This window comes from Schistocerca cancellata, chromosome 1, assembly GCF_023864275.1.
Source record: "Schistocerca cancellata isolate TAMUIC-IGC-003103 chromosome 1, iqSchCanc2.1, whole genome shotgun sequence".
NCBI classification, from domain to species: Eukaryota; Metazoa; Arthropoda; class Insecta; order Orthoptera; family Acrididae; genus Schistocerca; species Schistocerca cancellata.
This window is the reverse complement of record NC_064626.1, coordinates 1,151,791,197-1,151,812,101: the sequence shown is the minus strand read 5'-3', so window position 1 is coordinate 1,151,812,101 and position 20,905 is coordinate 1,151,791,197. Positions and strand designations below refer to the sequence as shown.

Sequence of the window (20,905 nt, the reverse complement as noted above, 5' to 3'; positions counted from 1 at the left end):
TGCCCTCTGTGGTTGCTGTACGCGGTCGCCCTACCTTTCCAGCACGTTCATCCGTCATGTTCTCAGTCCGTTGAAATTTTTCAAACAGATCCTTTATTGTATCGCTTTTCGGTCCTTTGGTTACATTAATCCTCCGTTGAAAACTTCGTCTTGTTGCAACAACACTGTGTTCTAGGCGGTGGAATTCCAACACTAGAAAAATCCTCTGTTCTAAGGAATAAACCATGTTGTCTACAGCACACTTGCACGTTGTGAACAGCACACGCTTACAGCAGAAAGACGACGTACAGAATGGCGCACCCACAGACTGCATTGTCTTCTATATCTTTCACATCACTTGCAGCGCCATCTGTTGTTGAAAATTGTAACTACTGTAATTTCGAAAGTTTGTCCGCCTGAAAATGTACTGTTGTCCCAAGCATATTGCAACAAACGGTGTATTTCTATCGCTGCTCGTTTAGTTTTTATTGCCGTTTCAAATATACCGGTCATTTTTGAAACACCCTGTATGACAATACAAATATTGAGATTCGCGGAAAATTACAGCCTCAAAGGATTTACACTCTTAACGTCAAATATTTGAAACATTAACAAATTTGGAAAGTAATTAAAGGTCTGAAGCTGTCTGGGGTTACTGGTAAAAGAAATAAGACTCGAAGACGAAAATGCGTCCTTTTATGGCAAGCCAACCCACAGCTGGCTTGTAATAATCACCCTGCAGCCGTACCACTATACTGAGATTTTACGATTTCATTGTGTTAGTTAAGGTAGGAATTTCGAATCCTTCTAATGCAGGGATGTCTAACCTGTGGCGCGCATATGGCCAAAAGCAAGTATCAATGCAGCCCAGCAGCCCGGTGTAGCCGAGCGGTTCTAGGCGCTGCAGTCCGGAACCGCACGACGACTACGGTCGCAGGTTCGAATCCTGCCTCGGGCATGGATGTGTGTGATGTCCTCAAGTTAGTTAGGTTTTGGTAGTTCTAAGTTCTAGGGGACTGATGACCTCAGATGTTAAGTCTCATAGTGCTCAGAGCCATTTGAACCAATGCAGCCCAAGAAGAGAGCATCTATCACACGATTGGTAAAAACGATTTCATAAAATTCCCTTTGAATTACAATAATCTGAATATTGTAGAACAAAAACAAACTCGTGTTTTCCATTTATTATAATGTTGTTCTACCAAGAACCGACGGAAGATTCTGCTAACATGAGTATTTTCAATTTAAAACTTCTGCCACATGATGCTATTCGCTCATTGGTCCACCTCATTTCTTTCCTTTTTTCTTTTTCTCAGCGGCTATTGTTAGTATTGCATATCTTATGTGTAGCACAAAAACACTCGTTTTCTTCCAGTGTGACCCAGATAAGCTAAAAGGTTGGACACCCCTGTTCTAACGATCGCTTTCGGAACTATCACATCATACTCGGAATCTATATACTGCAAACAATCCATAATTTATAGCAGTATTTGTTTCTTAAACCCCGATATTTATACGACTCGCGTTTTTTTTGATCGCATAAGCAAGATCACTCATCCCTTAGTTATAGAAACTGCGAAATTATACCTACTGGCCACTTTTTTGACATTTATATTTATAAAATGGAACACACGGAGAACAGATTACACCAGAAATATTCCACCAAAAGTGGGACAGGTTGCTGAGAACAGTCACATGGTGATGTTCGGTTGGGGGAAGGCTTTTCGCATCGCTAAGTTCAACACTTTTAACTTTTAGAGGTAGAGCAGAATGAGAAACCCACACAGTGGTGCTACAGAAAGCTGGATCTTCGAGCTTGAAAATACGGGTATGCCATGAATTGTGCCGCCATTTTAGAAGCGATTGTGAACGGATCTTTAGACTCACTTTGATAACAATGTCAAAATGCATTATGAGTCTGTTATTGCAGTGATGAACATTACTCCAGAGTAAAAAGCATAACCTTACAAAAGTGACCATTGAACGGGTTTTTCTTGAATAACTGGAAAACCGTAGTCTCCAGCGAGAACGGATCCTAGTATAAAGTTGAACTGCGTTAAATTTCCTACAAAGAGGTCCTGTGAATTTTGCTGTAGGGCTGATAGTTTGTGCAAAGCGAGCGCGAGAATATGAAAATGCCGTGTGTGGTTTTGAAGGCATTGCGGGTTGCCTAGAACCCATAGGTTGGGGCAGCTGAATCGCCCTGACATATTTACGAGTTTTTTACAGCTCTTGCCGCTGTTTCTCATAACCTGGTGTCCAAGCCTCTCGAGCCTTGTATAATTGTTCTTCCAAACTTTTTCATCGCATACAATCCTTTACTTGGTATTCCATTTTGTATAGATTCTTCCTCTTTTTCTCTTGTATTGAGGTTGCCAACAAAGTACTTTTTTCGGCCATTGTCCATCCTCTAAATCTCATCAGATGCCCATACCATTATAAAGCCATTTTTACACGTCTTCTGTAATGTCCGTCAGGGTTTTCATTTCCTAGCTAATGTCCTTATTTGGGATCTTCTCTCGCTTTCAAACTCTACAACTTTTTCTCAGATAATCCATTTGCACTGCTCCAAGTCTTCCTTTATCTTGTTTTCTCAATTGCCAGGGTTCTGCTCCATATAAACAAAAGCTTTGTAGTATTAATTCGTATAACCCTTTTTTTCCTCATTCTGAATTTTATTTAACCAAAGGATGAAATCCTGTTTGCTGATTTCTTGCTTAGATTGACTTGTCCTCTGCCTTATTTCTTGTTTACTGGAATCCTGATCCGAGAATACAGGTCCTAGGTATTTATACTCTTAGCATGCCTCAACAGAATTTCCATGGATGATAAAGCCATAATGTTTACCTCCTATAGAGAGATATTTTTATTTAGATAAATTTGTCGTTAGTCGGCCTTGTTTCTACGGTTTTCTTCATTATGTACTCTATACCATAGCCATTTGCAGCCAATATAATTTGATCATCGGTGAATAGTAAACTCGATATGTAATCCCAATCTACGTCTGGGCCCATTCCTCCACACTAATTCATCCATTATTTAAGAACTTACTAGTAGTTCAGATAACATTTAAACAGAGTAGGTGCTCTACACTGCCCTTGTGTAAGGCATTTGCTTGGTCGTATTACTTGAGAGATTCCTCTTGTAATGTCTCTTGCAGCGGTCTCTCCACTATATTTTCAGAAATTTTATAAATTATATAACTCAGTACATATCTCGAAATATCTCTTCTTATCTTAACGATTATCAATGCAAAGTAGTTTCAAGCCCAATTATTCGTTGGAGCGTCCATTTACTCCATGGAATATCTGCTCTGCTATCTATGTTTTCTCTTATAAAAAGAATGAGGGAATTCTTGCGGATTAGTCGTGAAAGAAAGAGGATGTATATGTATGTATTGTTGAGCTAGTCACCATCTTGATGAGATTCTGTATGAGAAGGAATTTAATACATGAACTAAACTAAAGTAAGTGTGTTCGCGTATTATTTAACTGATTATTATTGACAGTGTCTGCTTACTACTCTGTGTTGCACGGGATCAGTGGGGAACGTCTGATTTACACTGGACGAACCTGCCGTTTTGTATGCTCAAGATATCCAGTTACTTCAAATAAATGGGCTAACACGGTCTTACCAGCAGATCTCCGGTCTTCCCCATGTGATCACCGAAAGTTAATAATTATTACAAATGTTTCCAGGAGATCGACTGCCAATTTTCGTCGCACCGAGACTTCGAAATTGCTTCACTGCCTTATGAAATTTAAGTTAAGCTCAATTTAATCAGGATAGAACAATATTGAATTGTGTGAAAGTGATAAGCCTGCTTTGTCAATGAAAATTCCCTTAACATACGCATGTTTTTACAATCCTGATCAGTGAAGCTAAATCAGGCCGGTGTGAGAGATTTTTTTAAAATTTTTGATCCCACAAAAAAAAAATTAAACTCTTCCTATTTTAATTCTTGTCTCTAATCTCTCGAAAACTGCAGTAGCAGAATTTTATTTATTTTGTTTTCGTCCAGTTACCGATAAGGATTTGTGCCATAACTTGGCTAAAAGGAGCTATAGGCTGGGGACACATCGTGAGACATCAAGGAATCGTTATTTGGTGAGGGAAGCAAGTGTGGGCTGCAGAAACTATAGAGGAAGGCCATGGGGTGAAGACAGTAAGCATGCTCAAGTGGATGTAGGTTGCAGAAGTCATTCAGTGATGAAGAGGCTAGCACAGGATAGAGTAGCATGGAGAGCTGGACCAGAAATCTTCGGACTGAAGTCGACAATAACGGCAACAACAGCAAGTTAGCACGGGCACGACACGGAAAATTGGAAATTTGTGGTATGGTCTTACGGGACCAAATTGTTGAGGTCATAGGTCCCTAAGCCAACACAGTACTTAATCTAATTTAAACTAACTTACGTTATGGACAACACACAACAGCCATGCCGGAGGGAGGACTCGAACCTCCGACGGCGCAGCCGCACGGACCGTGACAAGGCGCCCCAAGACCGCGCGGCTACCCCCCACGGCGGCACAGCACGGCAATCGGATATTTGTAGTTTTTATATTTATGTTGCGTGAAGTTCAAAGGTCAAATATCAATTTCCTAAAGCAGTTTGATGTAACTCTAAAAATTCTCATAGAAAATGGGCTTTGGAATTATCCGAAAATGTTAAATTCACTGAAATTGCAACATTTCTACGATGTGCTGAGTGGTTCTGTAGTAGAACGCTTGCCTGCTAAGCGAGCGACACGATTTCAGTTCTCGACCGAGAACGCAAATGAGCGTTTCCGTGAAGCATAAAATACATAAACATGAAAGAATCCGGTGGTGTTTGAGATTGGTAATCGTTGGTTTGAGACTCGTTTCGATCGGTCATTATTTTTAGCTTTTTTATCGATTTAGAATACTTACAACAGAGAAATATAAAATTCATCAAAATATGCTAATTAACAAATATGTAATTATTTTTATGGAAAATGGACATAATATCACATGTAATTACATATTGCACACTAAATTCCAGTTTTCATTGCAAATATAAATTTTTAACTGGCAATATTTTACAAAATATTGTGAATAAAGATTGTTTCACTTAGAGAAAAGGCATTGCAAATAATTTTTTCTGAGTAAAATGAAAAATCATGTGTGTTCATTGTTTTATACCACAGACATGATCTCAGACGAGCCACAGTGATGAGCGTTGTAAAAAGAAAGACAAGAGTCACTGTCATGGCATCCATCACACCCCCGTAGAAATGCTGAATTTTTCTCGCCTTACCCCTAAATTCGAATGCATTTTTCATAAAAACGATTATATGATGTGTCTTAATTAGCATATTTGATGAGTTTCACACTGTACGGAGGAAAATAAGACGACACGCCACGAAGAAATTACCCGAATGGTGGTGGAGGCAAAAACGTACCTCGCGTGTACTGCAATTAAAGTACAAATGAGATCAGTGACACGTTATCTGTGGTAACACAGAGCAGGTTTGAAGAAGAGAAATATTTTTGAGAGAAGGGATTTATCATACGTTCGTGTAATATGGCCCTACTTCTGTCCGCCCCCGTTAGCTGAGTGGTCAGTGCAGCGGAATGCCACGCCAAGGGTCTCAGGTTCAATTCCCGGCTGGGGAAGGAGATTTCTTGCGTCCAGGGACTCGGTGTTGTGTTGTCCTCATCATTATTTCATCCCCATCTCCGACGCGCAAGTCGCCCAATGTGGCGTCAAATGCAGTAAGTACTTGCCCTCGGCGGCCGAAATTCCCGAAATGGGGGACTTCCTGCCCATATTGCCGTACGCTCATTTCCATTTTTTTCCCCATCTCTCTTTTCCAACTTGCTGTAGAGCTCTTTGTCTTGAATAAATGATCATTTTTTTCTGAATCCGTGATCATTTGTTTTTCTGTACATACGTGTCACATCTACATATTTCCCTGCTATTCGCGGTGTGTCGATTTTTTTTTTGTCTTGGAGGGAATATATAAGTGACTTAATTATTCTAATTAGACAAAAAAGGAATAAAAATAATGACCGAAACGAGACTCGAACCTGCGATTACCAGTCTCGAATGCTACCGAGGACTGTTGATGTACTGGGTGATCAAAAAGTCAGTATAAATTTGAAAACGTAATAAACCACGGAATAATGTAGATAGAGAGGTAAAAATTGACACACATGTTTGGAACGACGTGGGGTTTTGTTGGAACAAAAAAAAAGGTCACAAAATGTCCAACAGATGGCGCTGGACAGCAAAACTGCTACCGTGACGGGTGAGAGGTACGCTGATATGTTACAGAATCGCATCATCCCCAGCTTGGCTGATAAACACCTGTTGCAACGTACGATGTTTATGCAGGATGGCGCTCCACCCCATATTGCTAATATTGCTAGACGAATGAAAGATCTCTTGCGCGAGTCGTTTGGTGATGGTAGTGTGCCCAGCCGCCACTTTCGTCATGCTTGGCCTCCCAGGTCCACAGACCTCAGTCCGCGCGATTATTGGCTTTGGGGTTACCTGAAGTCGCAAGTGTATCGTGATCGACCGACATTTCTAGGGATGCTGAAAGACAACATCCGACGCCAATGCCTGACCATAACTCCAGACATGCTTTACAGTGCTGTTCACAACATTATTCCTCGACTACAGCTATTGTTGAGGAATGATGGTGGACATACTGAGCATTTCCTGTAAACAACATCTTTGCTTTGTCTTACTTTGCTATGCCAATTATTGTTTTTCTGATCAGATGAAGCGCCATCTGTCGGACATTTTTTGAACTTTTGTATTTTTTTGGTTCTAATAAAACCCAATGACATTCCAAGCATGTGCGTCAATTTGTACCTCTCTATCTACATTATTCCGCGATTTATTCAGTTTTCAATTTTATACTGACTTTTTTATCACCCAGTATATTGCCCTTCACGGTAATACCCGTGGACCGTGCACCTATGTTTAAAAATTTGCGTCGGCCGAGAGTGAACCAGGGGCGCACGCTTGGCAGGCAATCATTCGTATTTTGGTGAGTTATACACTCTGAGTAGACTTTAAAATCGATTTTTTTTCAGGATCTTTGAGACTTGCGGGGTCTTGCTTCGGGGGAGTGATATTTCAGCTGTGAACCTCACGTATCATAAATCAAAAAATTTACAAAATGTCCGACTGTCACGTGGTCCCGTTGTAAGCTAACTGCTAAGCCGAGCTGAGGCGAGTTACTGACGACTGCTGCGAGGCGCAGCTCGGTGCGCCGCTTGGCGGAGTGCGTGTGGCGGCCGTCGTGGCCCTGCGCGGCGTCGCCCTTGGCCCTGAGGGCGGCCCTGCAGATGGCGCAGTAGCAGCACGAGATGAGGGCCAGCGGAAGCAGCCACGCCGCCACGCCGAACGACACGATGTACGCCGTCGTCTCGCCCGTGCACTGCAACACACAGCGCGGGCGACGGTTTTTATCTCTGACATATCGATATCAAAACGGCATTACCGAGTGCCGATATTTTTACATTACTGGCCATTAAAATTGCTGCACCTAGAAGATATGCAGATGATAAACGGGTATTCATTGGACAAATATATTATACTAGAACTGACATGTGATTACATTTTCACGCAATTTCGGTGCATAGATCCTGAGAGATCAGTACCTAGAACAACCCCCTCTGGCCGTAATAGCGGCCTTGATACGCCTGGGCATTAGGTCAACAAAGCTTGGATGGCGTATACAGGTACAGCTTCACATGCAGCTTCAACACGATACCACAGTTAATCAAGAGTAGTGACTGGCGTATTGTGACGAATCAGCTGCTCGGCCACCATTGACCAGACGTTTTCAATTGGTGAGAAATCTGGAGAATGTGCTGGCCAGGGCAGCAGTCGAACATTTTCTGTATCCAGAAAGGCCCACACAGGACCTGCAACACGCGGCCGTGAATTATCCTACTGAAATGTAAGATTTCACAGGGATCGAATGAAGGGTAGAGCCACGGGTAGTAACACATCTGAAATGTAACGTCTACTGTTCAAAGTGCCGTCAATGCGAACAAGAGGTGACCGAGACTTGGAACCAACGGCACCCCATACCATCAAGGCGGGTGATACGCCAGTATGGCGATGACGAATACACGCTTCCAATGTGCGTTCACCGCGATGTCGCCAAACACGGATGCGACCATGATGATGCTGTAAACAGAACCTGGATTCATCCGAAAAAATGACGTCTTGCCATTCGTACACCTAGGTTCGTCGTTGAGTACACAATCGCACGCGCTCCTGTCTGTGATGCAGCGTCAAGGGCAACCGCAGTTATGGTCTCCGAGGTGACAGTCAATGCTGCTGCAAACGTCGTCGAACTGTTCGTGGAGATGGTTGTTGTCTTGCAAACGTCCCCATCTATTGACTCGGGGTTCGAGAAGTGGCTGCACGATCCGTTACAGCCATTCGGATAAGATGCCTGTCATCTCGACTGCTAGTGATACGAGGCCTTTGGGATCCATCTCGGCGTTCCGGTTTACCCTCCTGAACCCACCGATTCCATACTCTGCTAACAGTCATTGGATCTCGACAAACGTGAGCAGCAATGTCGCGGTACGATAAACCGCAATCGCGATTGGCTACAATTCGACCTTTATCAAAGTCGGAAACGTAATGGTACGCATTTCTCCTCCTTACACGAGGCATTACAACAACGTTTCACCAGGCAACGCCGTTCAACTGCTGTCTGTGTATGAGAAATCGGTTGGAAACTTTCCTCATGTCAGCACGTTGTAGGTGTCGCCACCGGGGCCAACCTTGTGCGAATGCTCTGAAAAGCTAATCATTTGCATATCACAGCATCTTCTTCCCGTCTGTTAAATTTCGAGTCTGTAGAACGTCGTCTTCGTGGTGTAGCAAATTTAATGGCCAGTAGTGTATTTTATACAGTATTTCTTTTACGATTTTAGGCATACATTATCATATCGCTGGCTTGGATGCGGAGTATCTCTCCCAGCGTCTGAATTTTGCAGAGTCGAGCACGGGACACGAAGCCTAGTTTATGTTATGGGCAGCTAGACATCTGAAACGCATTAATTTGAAGGTTCAAATGAAGCTGCAGGTACATTTATTGTGAAGTAATAAGACGTGAAAATGAATTCAATGATTTGTGAAAGAGACAGTAATTATCTGGCAGAAGTGTAACACAGGAACTCTGAGTGATAAATAGCCTGAATTATCGTTTTCGCCTGCGAGACCGTAGCATTGTAAATAACATCGCTAGCTTGATAGCGTTCTGTGTTGTTTAATAATGTTGTCTATTCCGTGACTTTACTAATGATTTTTTTCTCTGATAGTAGTCTTGAATACGGAAGCAAACTGGGAACTGGTGATAACCTCCTATTGTACCAAACGGCTGAGGTCATCGGGCCCTAGGCTTACACACTACTTAATCAAACTCAAACTAACTTACGCTAAGAACAACACACACACACACCCATTTTAAGTCTGCTGTTTAGGTTTTTATGTTGGTAATGCAACGTAGCGCTCTGTATGAAAATCACTGACTGTGCTATGTGCAATCTGTGGCTGGTTGGCATTGTTGGAATATTCGCTATTGTAGTGTCGGGCAGTTGGGTGTGAACAGCGTGTAGCGTTGCGCAGTTGGAGGTGAGCCGCCACCAGTGGTGGATGTGGGGAGAGAGATGGCAGGGTTTTGAGAGCGGACGATCTGGACGAGTCTCCGTCAGAAAAACGAAATTTGCAAGATCAGATATCATGAACTGATATATGTATTATGACTTTTGAACACTATTAAGGTAAATACATTGCTTGTTCTCCATCAAAATGTTTCATTTGCTAACTATGCCTATCAGTAGTTAGTGCCTTGAGTAGTTAGAATCTTTTATTTAGATGGCAGTATTCGCGCACGCTGTATTGCAGTAGTTTGAGTAACGAAGATTTTTGTGAGGTAAGTGATTCATGAAAGATATACATTATTGTTAGTCAGGGCCATTCTTTTGAAGGGATTATTGAAAGACAGATTGCGTTGCGCTAAAAAAAAAATTATTGTGTGTCAGTTTACTGTTGATCGGAATAAGTAAAGAGAGAAATATCTGAGTACGTTCAGTTTTGCTCAGCTGTTTGAAAATCAAATAACGTAAGAGGTTTACCAGCCCTGTCATTATTAATTTTTCTAATGGGATGTTTCACCATGCCCGAGGGAGGACTCGATCCTCCGACGGGACGAGCCGCGCGAACCGTGGCAAGGCGCCGAGACCGCCCGGCTACGGAAGGACATATTTTCAAAGGAGGTGTACTTCTATTGTTAAAAAAGAAACGACAGCCGCCATTGCTGCGAGATATCAGAAAATAAGCGCTTTTTAAGAAACTGCTTCAAGTTGCTCTTCTCGAAGGGTAGTTTCATGGTTTAATTCTTCATGCTTTCCCGGCGATCTGTTGACATCTTGGATATTCGGGAATCCAGCCGGATGTTCGCGTCGTTCTCGCAGCGCTTGAGCTTGTGAAAACTCAACGCAGGACACTCCGGGATTCTACAAGAAATAGAAGTGGAGACCGAGAGAACAGCCGTGAGACAAGGTGTCTGACATTGGAGACCAAATCTGACACACCCCAGATCATGAACTCGACTTCAGAAGACGGCCAGGCCGGGCGCGGACGGCGGAGGGAACACCAGCGACCAGAGAGGGACAATGTAGCCGCGTCTGGCGGGGGCGGACCTCAGACAGAACACACGACGCGGCACGGACCGATTAGGGAGCGGCCAGCACGAAACAGAAGTGGAAATCATAGTAACAGTCAGGAGATAGAGTACCCAACATCTCAGACCGGGTCTGACACACCTCAGATGATAACCACATCCGTTGAGGACGGCCAGAACGGGCGCCGACGGCAGTCGGAACATCTGCGACTGGAGGGGTCCGTTGAAGCCGAGTCTGGCGGGCGCGGACCACAGATGGAACACTCGACCCGGCGCGGACCGATTAGGGAACGCCCAGCTCCTCACAGGCATAAATACTGGACTCGATCGACCCAAGGACCAGTCTCAGGCAGCGCCTGAAGAAGACAGCGAGGCACGCTGTTGAAATATCGTGCGAGAACGACGCGAACATCCGGCTGGATTCCCGAATATCCAAGATGTCAGTTTCATGGTTTTCCGTTTCGTGTCAGGTGTGTATCACACTAATTTCCCGAGTTTGGATTTCTCTGTTTATCTTTTCTGAACTTTCAGCGTCACACTGTGAAAGATCTTTTCTCGCAGGTAGGGTGCATCAGAATATAAGGAGGATATCACGTTCATGTCGTGGGTTTCTTCTTTTAATATCCAAATGAATGTTGCGCATGAGTGCTATTCGTAACAAATAAACGTAAAGAAAAGGAAGGAATGTTGCTCCTTCTGTGGTGGTAGCTTCTCACCATTTGGAAATGAAATTTACTTCGCAGCAACATGTAACCGCCAGTTTAAAATAAAGAAAGTAAAAGCAAAGCAAAGGTTTCTCCAACAAATTTCACAGCATTTCTCCTTTGAGTATTTATAGTTATCTTGACTGGCGTATGTGCATGTAGCTTTGTCGCGCTTGCGCTCCTCAACTGTGTGTAAGTTGCTTTTCTGAACATGAAGTGATACAATGTGGAATGACGCTTAGTTTTGGGGCAAAGTGCAAATAAGAAAGTTTTGGAACAACTGTTTATACTTAGGATGTTTTTTCAAATTATGATGTTGTTCCGTAATATAAAAAATGAATGCTTTGAGGTCTGCATGTTGTTGCGTGAGAATGCAGTACGTGCATTGGTCTTTGCGGCAGGGAACATGTGCCACTCCGGGTGTAACACATCGTCCACAGCGATCGCATTCTCCGTCGTCCTCTTAATAATCGATAACTCCTTCCTCGTCCAGTTCCACACCACGATGTTCTCTCTACAAACGAAGGTGTGAGCCAGTGTGTCTATAAGGTGACAATGGTTACAATATGGTGTAGGGCGTAGTTTAATTTCATTTACGAAGTCATACATATAGCAGCTATGTCCGACGTAAGAATGGGGTTGGTGATGTTCGCACATATACGTTTCCATGTTTTATCCGGGTGTTTCTTTTCGATCGGATTCATTGCTGTCTCTTTGTCGTTCAACTTAAAGTGTAAAGGTACTAAAATGTTGAGGTAACTGGTACAGGCAGCTGATTTCCGTGAAGTAGACGAGGACGTATCCCAGCTGTTGGTTGACGTGCCCAATGTTCATTGGCGGCCTCACATCCTGATGTATTAAGGAGGTGAATAGACTCTTGGATATCCCAGTCTGGTTGCTGCTGATTATTTTGGATGTTCTATTTATGAAGACCGCAGGACACTGAGTGCGCACGTTCTTGTTACCTAGCCCGCCTGCATGGCGACATGTGAACTGGAGTTTTGAAGATATTTCATCTCCAAGGAAATCAATACATGCCAAGAAGAAGATTGTGAGCAGTCGGTGACACGGTGGCGATATAAGCAGCCGGACCTGCGATATGAGTTATCTGCTGGTGAAATGTGTGAGAGATTTTTGGGATTTGTTGATGTCATTGAGAACTAAAGTGCTGCTAGTTTAGTAGGCATCTGTCTGACAGCATTCGTGAATTTCATTGTGGTAGAAGACTTGTAGTGGCAACGGCCTCCCCGAGTGGCTACACCGGTTCCCGTGAGATCAGCGAAGTTAAGCGCTGTCGGGCGTGGTCGGCACTCCGATGGGTGACCATCCAGGCCGCCATGCACTGTTGCCATTTTTCGGGGTGCACTCAGCCTCGTGATGCTAATTGAGGAGCTACTCGACCGAATAGTAGCGGCTTCGGCCAAGAATACCATCATAACGACCGGGAGGGCGGTGTGCTGACCCCACGCCCCTCCTATCTGCATCCCCCACGAAGGATGACACGGCTGTCGGATGGTCCCGGTAGGCCACTCGTAGCCTGAAGACGGAGTGCTTAGAAGACTTGTAGCTCTGACATAGGATGGCTGTGCCGTCATGGTTGGGTAATATAATGGGGTAAAAAAACTTATGAGGCAAATACCCCTCACTTCTCTTCGTACATTGCCATTCTTATAAATTGAATTTCATACTGAAACTGTCTGTCGAACATATACAGGAGAGCAAAATATTTTTGCAGACAAGTTCTGGTTGTGTTTCTTTTTTATCCAAATCACCTAAAAAATGCAAGTCATTGGATGAACTGATCAAGAGTCGTTTTTCTTCTATCCAGCACCAGATGGTTATACAACACCAGATTAATCGAGCTAGTGGTGAACTTTAACACTCAGCTCGAAGAACTTTTCAAGTCTAAGAAAGATTATCTTAATCAGAGGGATGACGAAACATGGGCGTGTGCCAAAGGCTTTTAACTCACACTTATGCAATTTAGTTTCAATTTCTTAATTTATGGTTCTTTGTCTATACTTCGGTAGTCAGTACCTCTTTTCAAAATACTGAAAGCTAAACTCTCTGACTTCGAATACTGTTTCAAGAAAGGTGGCCAGTTTAAGATTGAGTTACAGGAACTCCGAAGCAAATTTGAAGAAATGTGGTCTAAAACCGAGACAGAAGAAAGCGAAGTGAGCTTCCAAAAAAAAAAAAAAAGAAGCAATGGAGTGACGTGACTCACAGAGAAGCACCGTACCGTGCCTTGTTTTGTGAAATTGTTGATGCTCTCTCGCGTCTGTTCACTGACAGCTGGGCTGACTTGGATAATTTGGAGTTTCTTTCACTTATGAATTGTGAAAAGTATGGTCAATAAACAGACAACTTCCCTGAGGCTGCATTTAATTCCTTTATGTTAACCTACTGCAGACAGTCCTCTACTAAGGACTGAACTATCTGTGATAACATACTTCATACGAATTCTAGAACCAGCCAATATTTAGACAGAGTCAGTGCCTCACCGCCCTCGTCTCAGCGCAACAGTACCTGAAGCATCAGGACTAATGAAATTAATTGTAACCATTCCAGCAACCAGGGCTTCGGCAGAAAGATCATTTTCGGTGTTGAAAAGAATCAAAACTTATCTTCGAAATGCACTGTCGCAGATCAGACTTTTTCACCTGGCTTTGTTATCTACTGAAAAACGATTTCCCTCTCCGCGAAACAACAAGTCTTATTCTACAACTTCTTGATTGCAGTTTTAGACAAGGAAGATTGTAGAATTTACGTCAAATAGAAATAAAATTTGTGAGCACGGGAACTTTTAATATTATCCTTATTTATGCAGACACAACAACAGCTATTTTCCGAGTATCTGGAATCGCTCAGTAGGCCTAATCTCTACGAGGTTGGGCCTTATACTTTAATAGACGGCATACGACATTATTCAATGTAAGACGGGGGCGTGATGCGACGCAGTAACGGACAATAATAAACAATAACATAATAATAATAATAATAACTATGACAATAATAATGATAATAAATAGAATAACAATCCTGTTAACTGGATAGCTGTAAACAATAGCTACAATAATAACAACGGCAATAATAATAATTACAACAACAATACTGATACTTTTAACAATGCTTTAAAAGCGATTGCAGCTACGAATACCTCACGCCTTGCCACTCCAATCTACAGTGGCATGCAAAACTTAATTCGAAAGTAACTGCCGCCTCATTGTCACTGTGAAGTATCATAGCTCGAAAAAACTTGTGCCATACATAGAAAGAATTGCCGCAGTATAGTGCAGAAGGTAACTGCAAGAAATACGAAGTGAGACGTACACAAATGACTCCTCTGATCAAAGACAATAATTACAATGAAATCGCTGCGATTCATAATGATCCCCTGGATATTACAAAAGGGGGCTCATGGGTCTTAATGGAATGTGTTGTAGCAAATTATTCTCCCATCCTGCGTTGAAATACACGATCTAAGAGTGTCTCATCACGTTCCCGGGAGAGAGCAGTCTTTTTTTAATATAAATAATGAAAACTTCACCAGTTACTTATTTTTTGCTGCTTACCACAAAGCGTTTCGAGAATTCACTTCCATTTTCAAATGCATTTGTGCATTTGTTAAATGAATACGTTTGGTGAAGTTTGCATGTGTGATTTTCTGTCCCTCTTGCCTCTTTTCGAGGTTAGACTGCAATCGAAAAATCGACCAAAAAGAATTTTTTAGGGTTTTTAAATGCTAATGTTAAAAATGGTACTTCTGTTTGTTAACTTACAGGTATTGTGCCTCCTCCATTGTACAAAATATCACAGACTTGCAAATCATCAGTTACACTGTTCGTTTACAGTACATGCAGGTTATATACTATGACACTGTGGCTTCACAATGAGTTCCTACGCAGTCAGAGTTGTTACACTGATTTGGATTGTGTTATGTGGGTATATAAGGTTGTATATAATAAAATGTACTTTTTATCCCTATTGACTGCTAAATTATCGATTATATTTTTCTTTCTAAAGAGAAAATGTATATATGTATGAAAATCGGCAGAAACATTTGTATAAATTAACTGATTCACTGTCTAGCTTGTCACTGAGAATTTTTCTCCTTGCTTTTTGTAGTGCACGTAAATTTCAGGTTCGTTCATTAAATCCATTGTATAAGGTTTTTGGAAGTGGTGGAGTATCTTAAGATCATCTATGTTTTCGAATGGGTTACCAGTGTTTTTTGTGTGTTGATTTAGTAAATTGGTTATGTTTATAACAGTTGATGTGTTCAAGGTATCTAATTTGAAAATTCCTGCCAGTTTTTCCTATGTAGTAGCTTGAGAAAATCTTACAAGTTTTTAATATATTCCTGGTTTTTATTGATACTACAACAGTACTGAAAAGATCTCAGATCATTACCTTCAGTACTTTCGGAGATTCAAAATTTTAGCTACAAATTACAATAAAGTGTCTGGTACCACAGAACAGAGCTAAGGCTTCTAAATGATTCACTTATAATATCGTTCGAGGCCACAAAAATGGTCAGTTCATAGTAATTATTTTTGTAGACTTTTCTTTCGTGTCAATACAATAGCTGCTGATATAATTATGTTTCGCTGTGTGAGAGTTGTCGAGAAAGTGAGAGAATGTATGGAAGCCATAAGTGATGCGTGTATGTTTTATGTTATTAAAACTATGTAAAATGTTAGCGTGCGAAAGTTCTTGTGCTATCATGAATCATGAAACGTATGTCCTAGTGTGCACGTTTTTGTATAAAAGCAGCGAGAAGAGAACATTTCTGTGGCTAAGTTATGCTTTGATTTATTAAATTAAATTTGGTTTCGCAAATACAGAATTCCTTTTATAAATTGCTCTCTGTAATGCCACTCGAGGGATTAGGAATTACCGAGAGTATATGAGTATCCGATTGACTGCCCAAATTACGCGCCAATAGGGATTAAGCTATTCCCGCGATTTGTGGTAGTGCTTCCTGCTGCGTTTCTGAATGTATCTCTGGAAATCGTTTGGTACTTTTTTATTGCACGAACCAGTGTGGTATCGCTGCACACGAATTTTTGTTGCGATGAAAGAAATCTTACGTTATATCGTTCTGTTATCGAGTTTGTGGAGCACCTTTAGTTTCGAACGTTATGGTGAAGGTCTGGAAGGTGCTTGCATGCGAAGTTTTTGTACGTACTTAAACTCCGTGTAGCGTGTTTCGTGAACATCACGAGACATTATGGCAAGTACTTCTTTTTAAGAAGCGGATCGGTGACTATATAGAAAGTTACCCTGAAGCGCCAAAGAAACTGGTATAGGCATGCCTATTCAAATACAGAGATATGTAAACAGGCAGAATACGGCGCTGCGGTCGGCAACATCTATATAAGAGAAGTGTCTGGCGCAGTTGTTAGATCGGTTACTGCTGCTACAATGGCAGATTATAACGATTAAAGTGAGTTTGAGCGTGGTGTTACAGTCGGCGCACGATCGATGGGACACAGCACCTTCGAGGTAGCGATGAATTGGGGATTTTCTCGTGCGACCATTTCATGAGTGTACCGTGAGTATCAGGAATCCGGTAAAACATCAAATCTCCGACATCGCTGCGGCCGGAAAAAGATCCTGCAAGAAGGGGACCAATGACGACTGAAGAGAATCAATCGTTCAACGAGACAGAAGTGTATACCTTTCGCAAATCGCTGCAGATTTCAGTGCTATGCCATCAACAAGTGTCAGCGAGCGAATCAATCAACGAAAAATCATCGATATGGCTTTCGGAGCCGAAGGCCCCCTCGTGTACCATTGATGACTGCACAACACAAATCTTAACGCCTCTCCCGGGCCCGTCAACACCGACGTTGGACTGTTGATGACTGGAAACATGTTGCCTGGTCGGACGAGTCTCGTTTCAAATTGTATCGAGCGGATGGACGTATACAGGTATGGAGACAACCTCATGAATCCATGGACCGAGCATGTCAGCGGGGACTGTTTAAGTTGATAGAGGCTCCGTAATGGGATGGGTGTTTACAGTTGGAGTGATATGGGACTCCTGATACGTCTAGATACGACTGGCCAGCATGTTCCCCAGACATGAACCCCATCGAACACGCCTGGGATTGATTGAAAAGGGCTGTTTGTGGACGACGTGACCCACCAACCACTCTGAGGGATCTATCCGAGTCTCCGTTGTGGAGGGGGACAATCTGGGCCAACAGACCCTTGATGAACTTGTGGATAGTATGGCACGACGAGTACAGGCATGCATCAATGCAAGAGGTCGTGGTACTGGGTATCTGAGGTAACGGTGTGTACAGCAATCTGGACCACCACCTCTGAAGGTCTCGCTGTATGGTGGTACAACATCCGATGTGTGGTTTTCATGAACAATGAAAAGGTAGGAAATGATGTTTATGTTTCTCTGCCTCGTGATGACTGGGTGTTGTGTGATGTCCTTAGGTTAGTTAGGTTTAAGTAGTTCTAAGTTCTAGGGGACTGATGACCATAGATGTTAAGTCCCATAGTGCTCAGAGCCATTTGAACCATTTTGATGTTTATGTTGATCTCCATTCCAATTTTCTGTACAGGTTTCGGAACTCTCGGAACTGACGTGATGTAAAACTTTTTTTGATGTGTGTATAATAGAATATGAACGAGCTGTTGTAATGTAACGTAGCAAATTATTAAGTGTTCTCATCTTAGCCGGCCGCGGTGACCGAACGGCTATAGGCGCTTCAGTCCGGAACCGCGCGACCGCTACGGTCGCAGGTTCGAATCCTGCCTCGGGCATGGCTGTGTGTGATATCCCTAGGTTAGTTAGGTTTAAGTAGTTTTAAGGGTAGGGGACTGATGACCTCAGATGTTAAGTCCCATAGTGCTCAGAGCCATCTGAACCATTTCAAGTCGTCATCTTGCATTGAAAGCGTGGCGTAGCTTGCAGTGGAGTCGGGAGGGGAGGATATGTTTGGTTCTGACGCTGACACAGCTGACGTTGGCTACTGTGCCGAGCGAACCGTTGTACTTGCTTAACGCTGCGTGCAGTGCGTTACACATACTGTCTGTGAATCTGACAAAGTACTATTAAATATTAATCGGTCTTCTTGATACTTTGTGTACCAAATTCTATGGATAACACAACCATTCTGTTACAATTTCAAATCAATAACTTCACTACTTTCTGAGATATAAATTTTTACCTAAAACACCTAATAACCGTGCTGGCATTGTGAAACCGAGTTAGGTACTGTGATGTATTCATCGATAGTGTCAATTGAAGCTACGACCAAGATGATAGGTTCACATAATGTAATTTTCTTTAGTTTCAGTGCCACAGGTTTTTGGCTTAATTGACAGTACATCAGAAAATTATTATTTCATTGTGTTTTGTTGTGTATTTAGGAGATACTGAGAGAGTGAATAGATGACATACGTAGAGTGAGAATGTGATATTTTATTAAAACTACGTAAATGTAAGCGTGAGAAAGTTGTTGTGTAGTAGGGAAATTTGTAACATACGTCCGAGTGAGCTTCATTTCGGAAAGGGCTGCGAGAAGGAGATTTGGGTATTAAAATTATTTGTAATTTATTTTGTGGAAAGGAATCGTATTTTGTCTTCATTAAATTTTATTTGGTTTCGGAATCACGTGATTTCTAGTCCAAATTACTTGTGGTAATCTGGTTGGCTGACAGAATTACCGCGGGTATAGAAATGCTCTAGATGATCTGATTGACTGCTTAACATACTAGTCAATATGAATTCAGCATTTTCCGCGCCTTTAGTAGGTTAATGTGCTTCAGATCTATGAGTCGAGGTAGTCGCTCGGGTGCCGTCTTCTGGCAAAAGCACAGATGTTAAATCACGCTGATCAGAATTGTACCAAAATGATGAAATCCGCGCGTTTGATCGGTTCTCGTGCAGTTAATAAAAAGCGACTACAGTGTTGAGTATTTTGAGTAAGTTTGAGCTTTGTGAGTAGTTTATTTTAGGAGATTTCGTGTGAACATTTCATGTCATACATAAACTCCGTGTGGGGCGTTTAGCACAATTTACGACACATTAAGGCGAGCACATCTGTTCAAGAAGAGTACTGAATGACTGACTGTGTTAACTCGCAAATAGTCGTGGGTCAGTGACTGTTTAGGACGTTTAAAATATCGGGTCGGACAAAATATCTTCTGGCTGCTTTTCGGTGTGAACTTGTAATAGAGACAGTAACATTGCATACGAAGTGTCGGGAGATTATATAAGGACTTGATAGCCGTTTTATGTGTTTTAAAGAGAATGAACCAGCTTACAGGAAATTTTAGACACTTGTCATAACGAGTCATGCAAGAATCGCGAACGCCCGATAGTTCAGCTAACTTTCAAATGCTGCCCGTGGACTGCAGTTATGTGGTCTTTGCGTGGTAGGTATTTAGCTGACTTTTCGTCAACACTGCTTTTATCGGCTAAACCAGTATCTACCATCGCAGAGTGAAGGGGCAGAGAACCTGAAACCTATCCGGATAGGTGGACTGATTGTTTAAAAGGATAGTGAGAGGCCGCAGTATGTCGTTACGCTAAATAACACTCAAACATGTGATGTTTTAGACAACAGGGCAATGGAACTTGTGCCTATAATATATTATACACATGAATATTTCCTTAGCATGGTCTATGTTGCCATTAGTTTTTGTCATTGTTTTTACTGTTTCTTACCTCTTGTTCATTCATTGTGCCTATGTACCACTACCTCGTTGCCTAAAATGCCACGTTTGAGAGTTTTTTAGCCAAACAGCATACCACAACTCGTTCATACTCTATTATACTTTTAAATGAAGAATTGCAAGCTCTCGGTGAAGTCAATCCAAATCTGCTATATGATCACTAATAACGTTAGTACAGTGTTTGTTCTCGGTTTATGTTTCCTTCGTCCTACCCACCCACACGTTACACTTTGAGCTCTGTTTGATGATTAGGCCCTTCCCTTTTTTCTAGATGGAGTGATATTGAATCCTTGCATTGACTCACACCACTTCGTGATATGGATGTCAACATTGAATACATGAGTCGCCTTGATTCAGTGGTCTGCTCTTCCGGTTTTTACAGACATGTTGCACTGTATTTCTTCCCTCCTTTGTATATTACAGTTTTATACACCCGAAGATAGGATTTTCACACCACAGAAGTGGTCATGATTTGAATAATCACTAGTACAATTGAATCGGATCTTTTAAAATTAACTAAGCATGCCTCCCAGTTGCAGATGCCCTACGTACCAAATCTTGTGCCACAGAAATGAAGTCAGGGCCGAATGATGGCGCGGTGTTTTCCGAGATGGAATCTGAAACGAAGAGCCAAATTGCTGACTTCTACAAGCAACGTTACCTGCAAGACCTCGAGAGTCGTGTGAAAAATATATCACATTCGACGGTGAACATATAGAGAGAGACTCATGCTGTCAGAGTGTCTCAGGGCTGCAGATTGATCTGTCGAAGTAATAACTGAAACTTTAAGAGTCTTCCTGCCATGTTATTTTTATGTGCATTCTCACCTCTGT

The 20,905-nt window shown here is 42.2% G+C and overlaps 1 protein-coding gene across 1 annotated transcript in view; it reads right to left on the bottom strand.

The window, feature by feature from the left end:
- The window catches only part of LOC126136259 (opsin, ultraviolet-sensitive-like), a 185,807-nt gene that overhangs the window by 21,952 nt on the left and 142,950 nt on the right, over positions 1-20,905 (bottom strand). Inside the window, exon 4 of the mRNA XM_049915205.1 lies at positions 7,201-7,395. Within this exon, the coding sequence (XP_049771162.1) occupies positions 7,201-7,395 (195 nt within the window). The remainder of the gene's footprint in view (positions 1-7,200; positions 7,396-20,905) is intronic.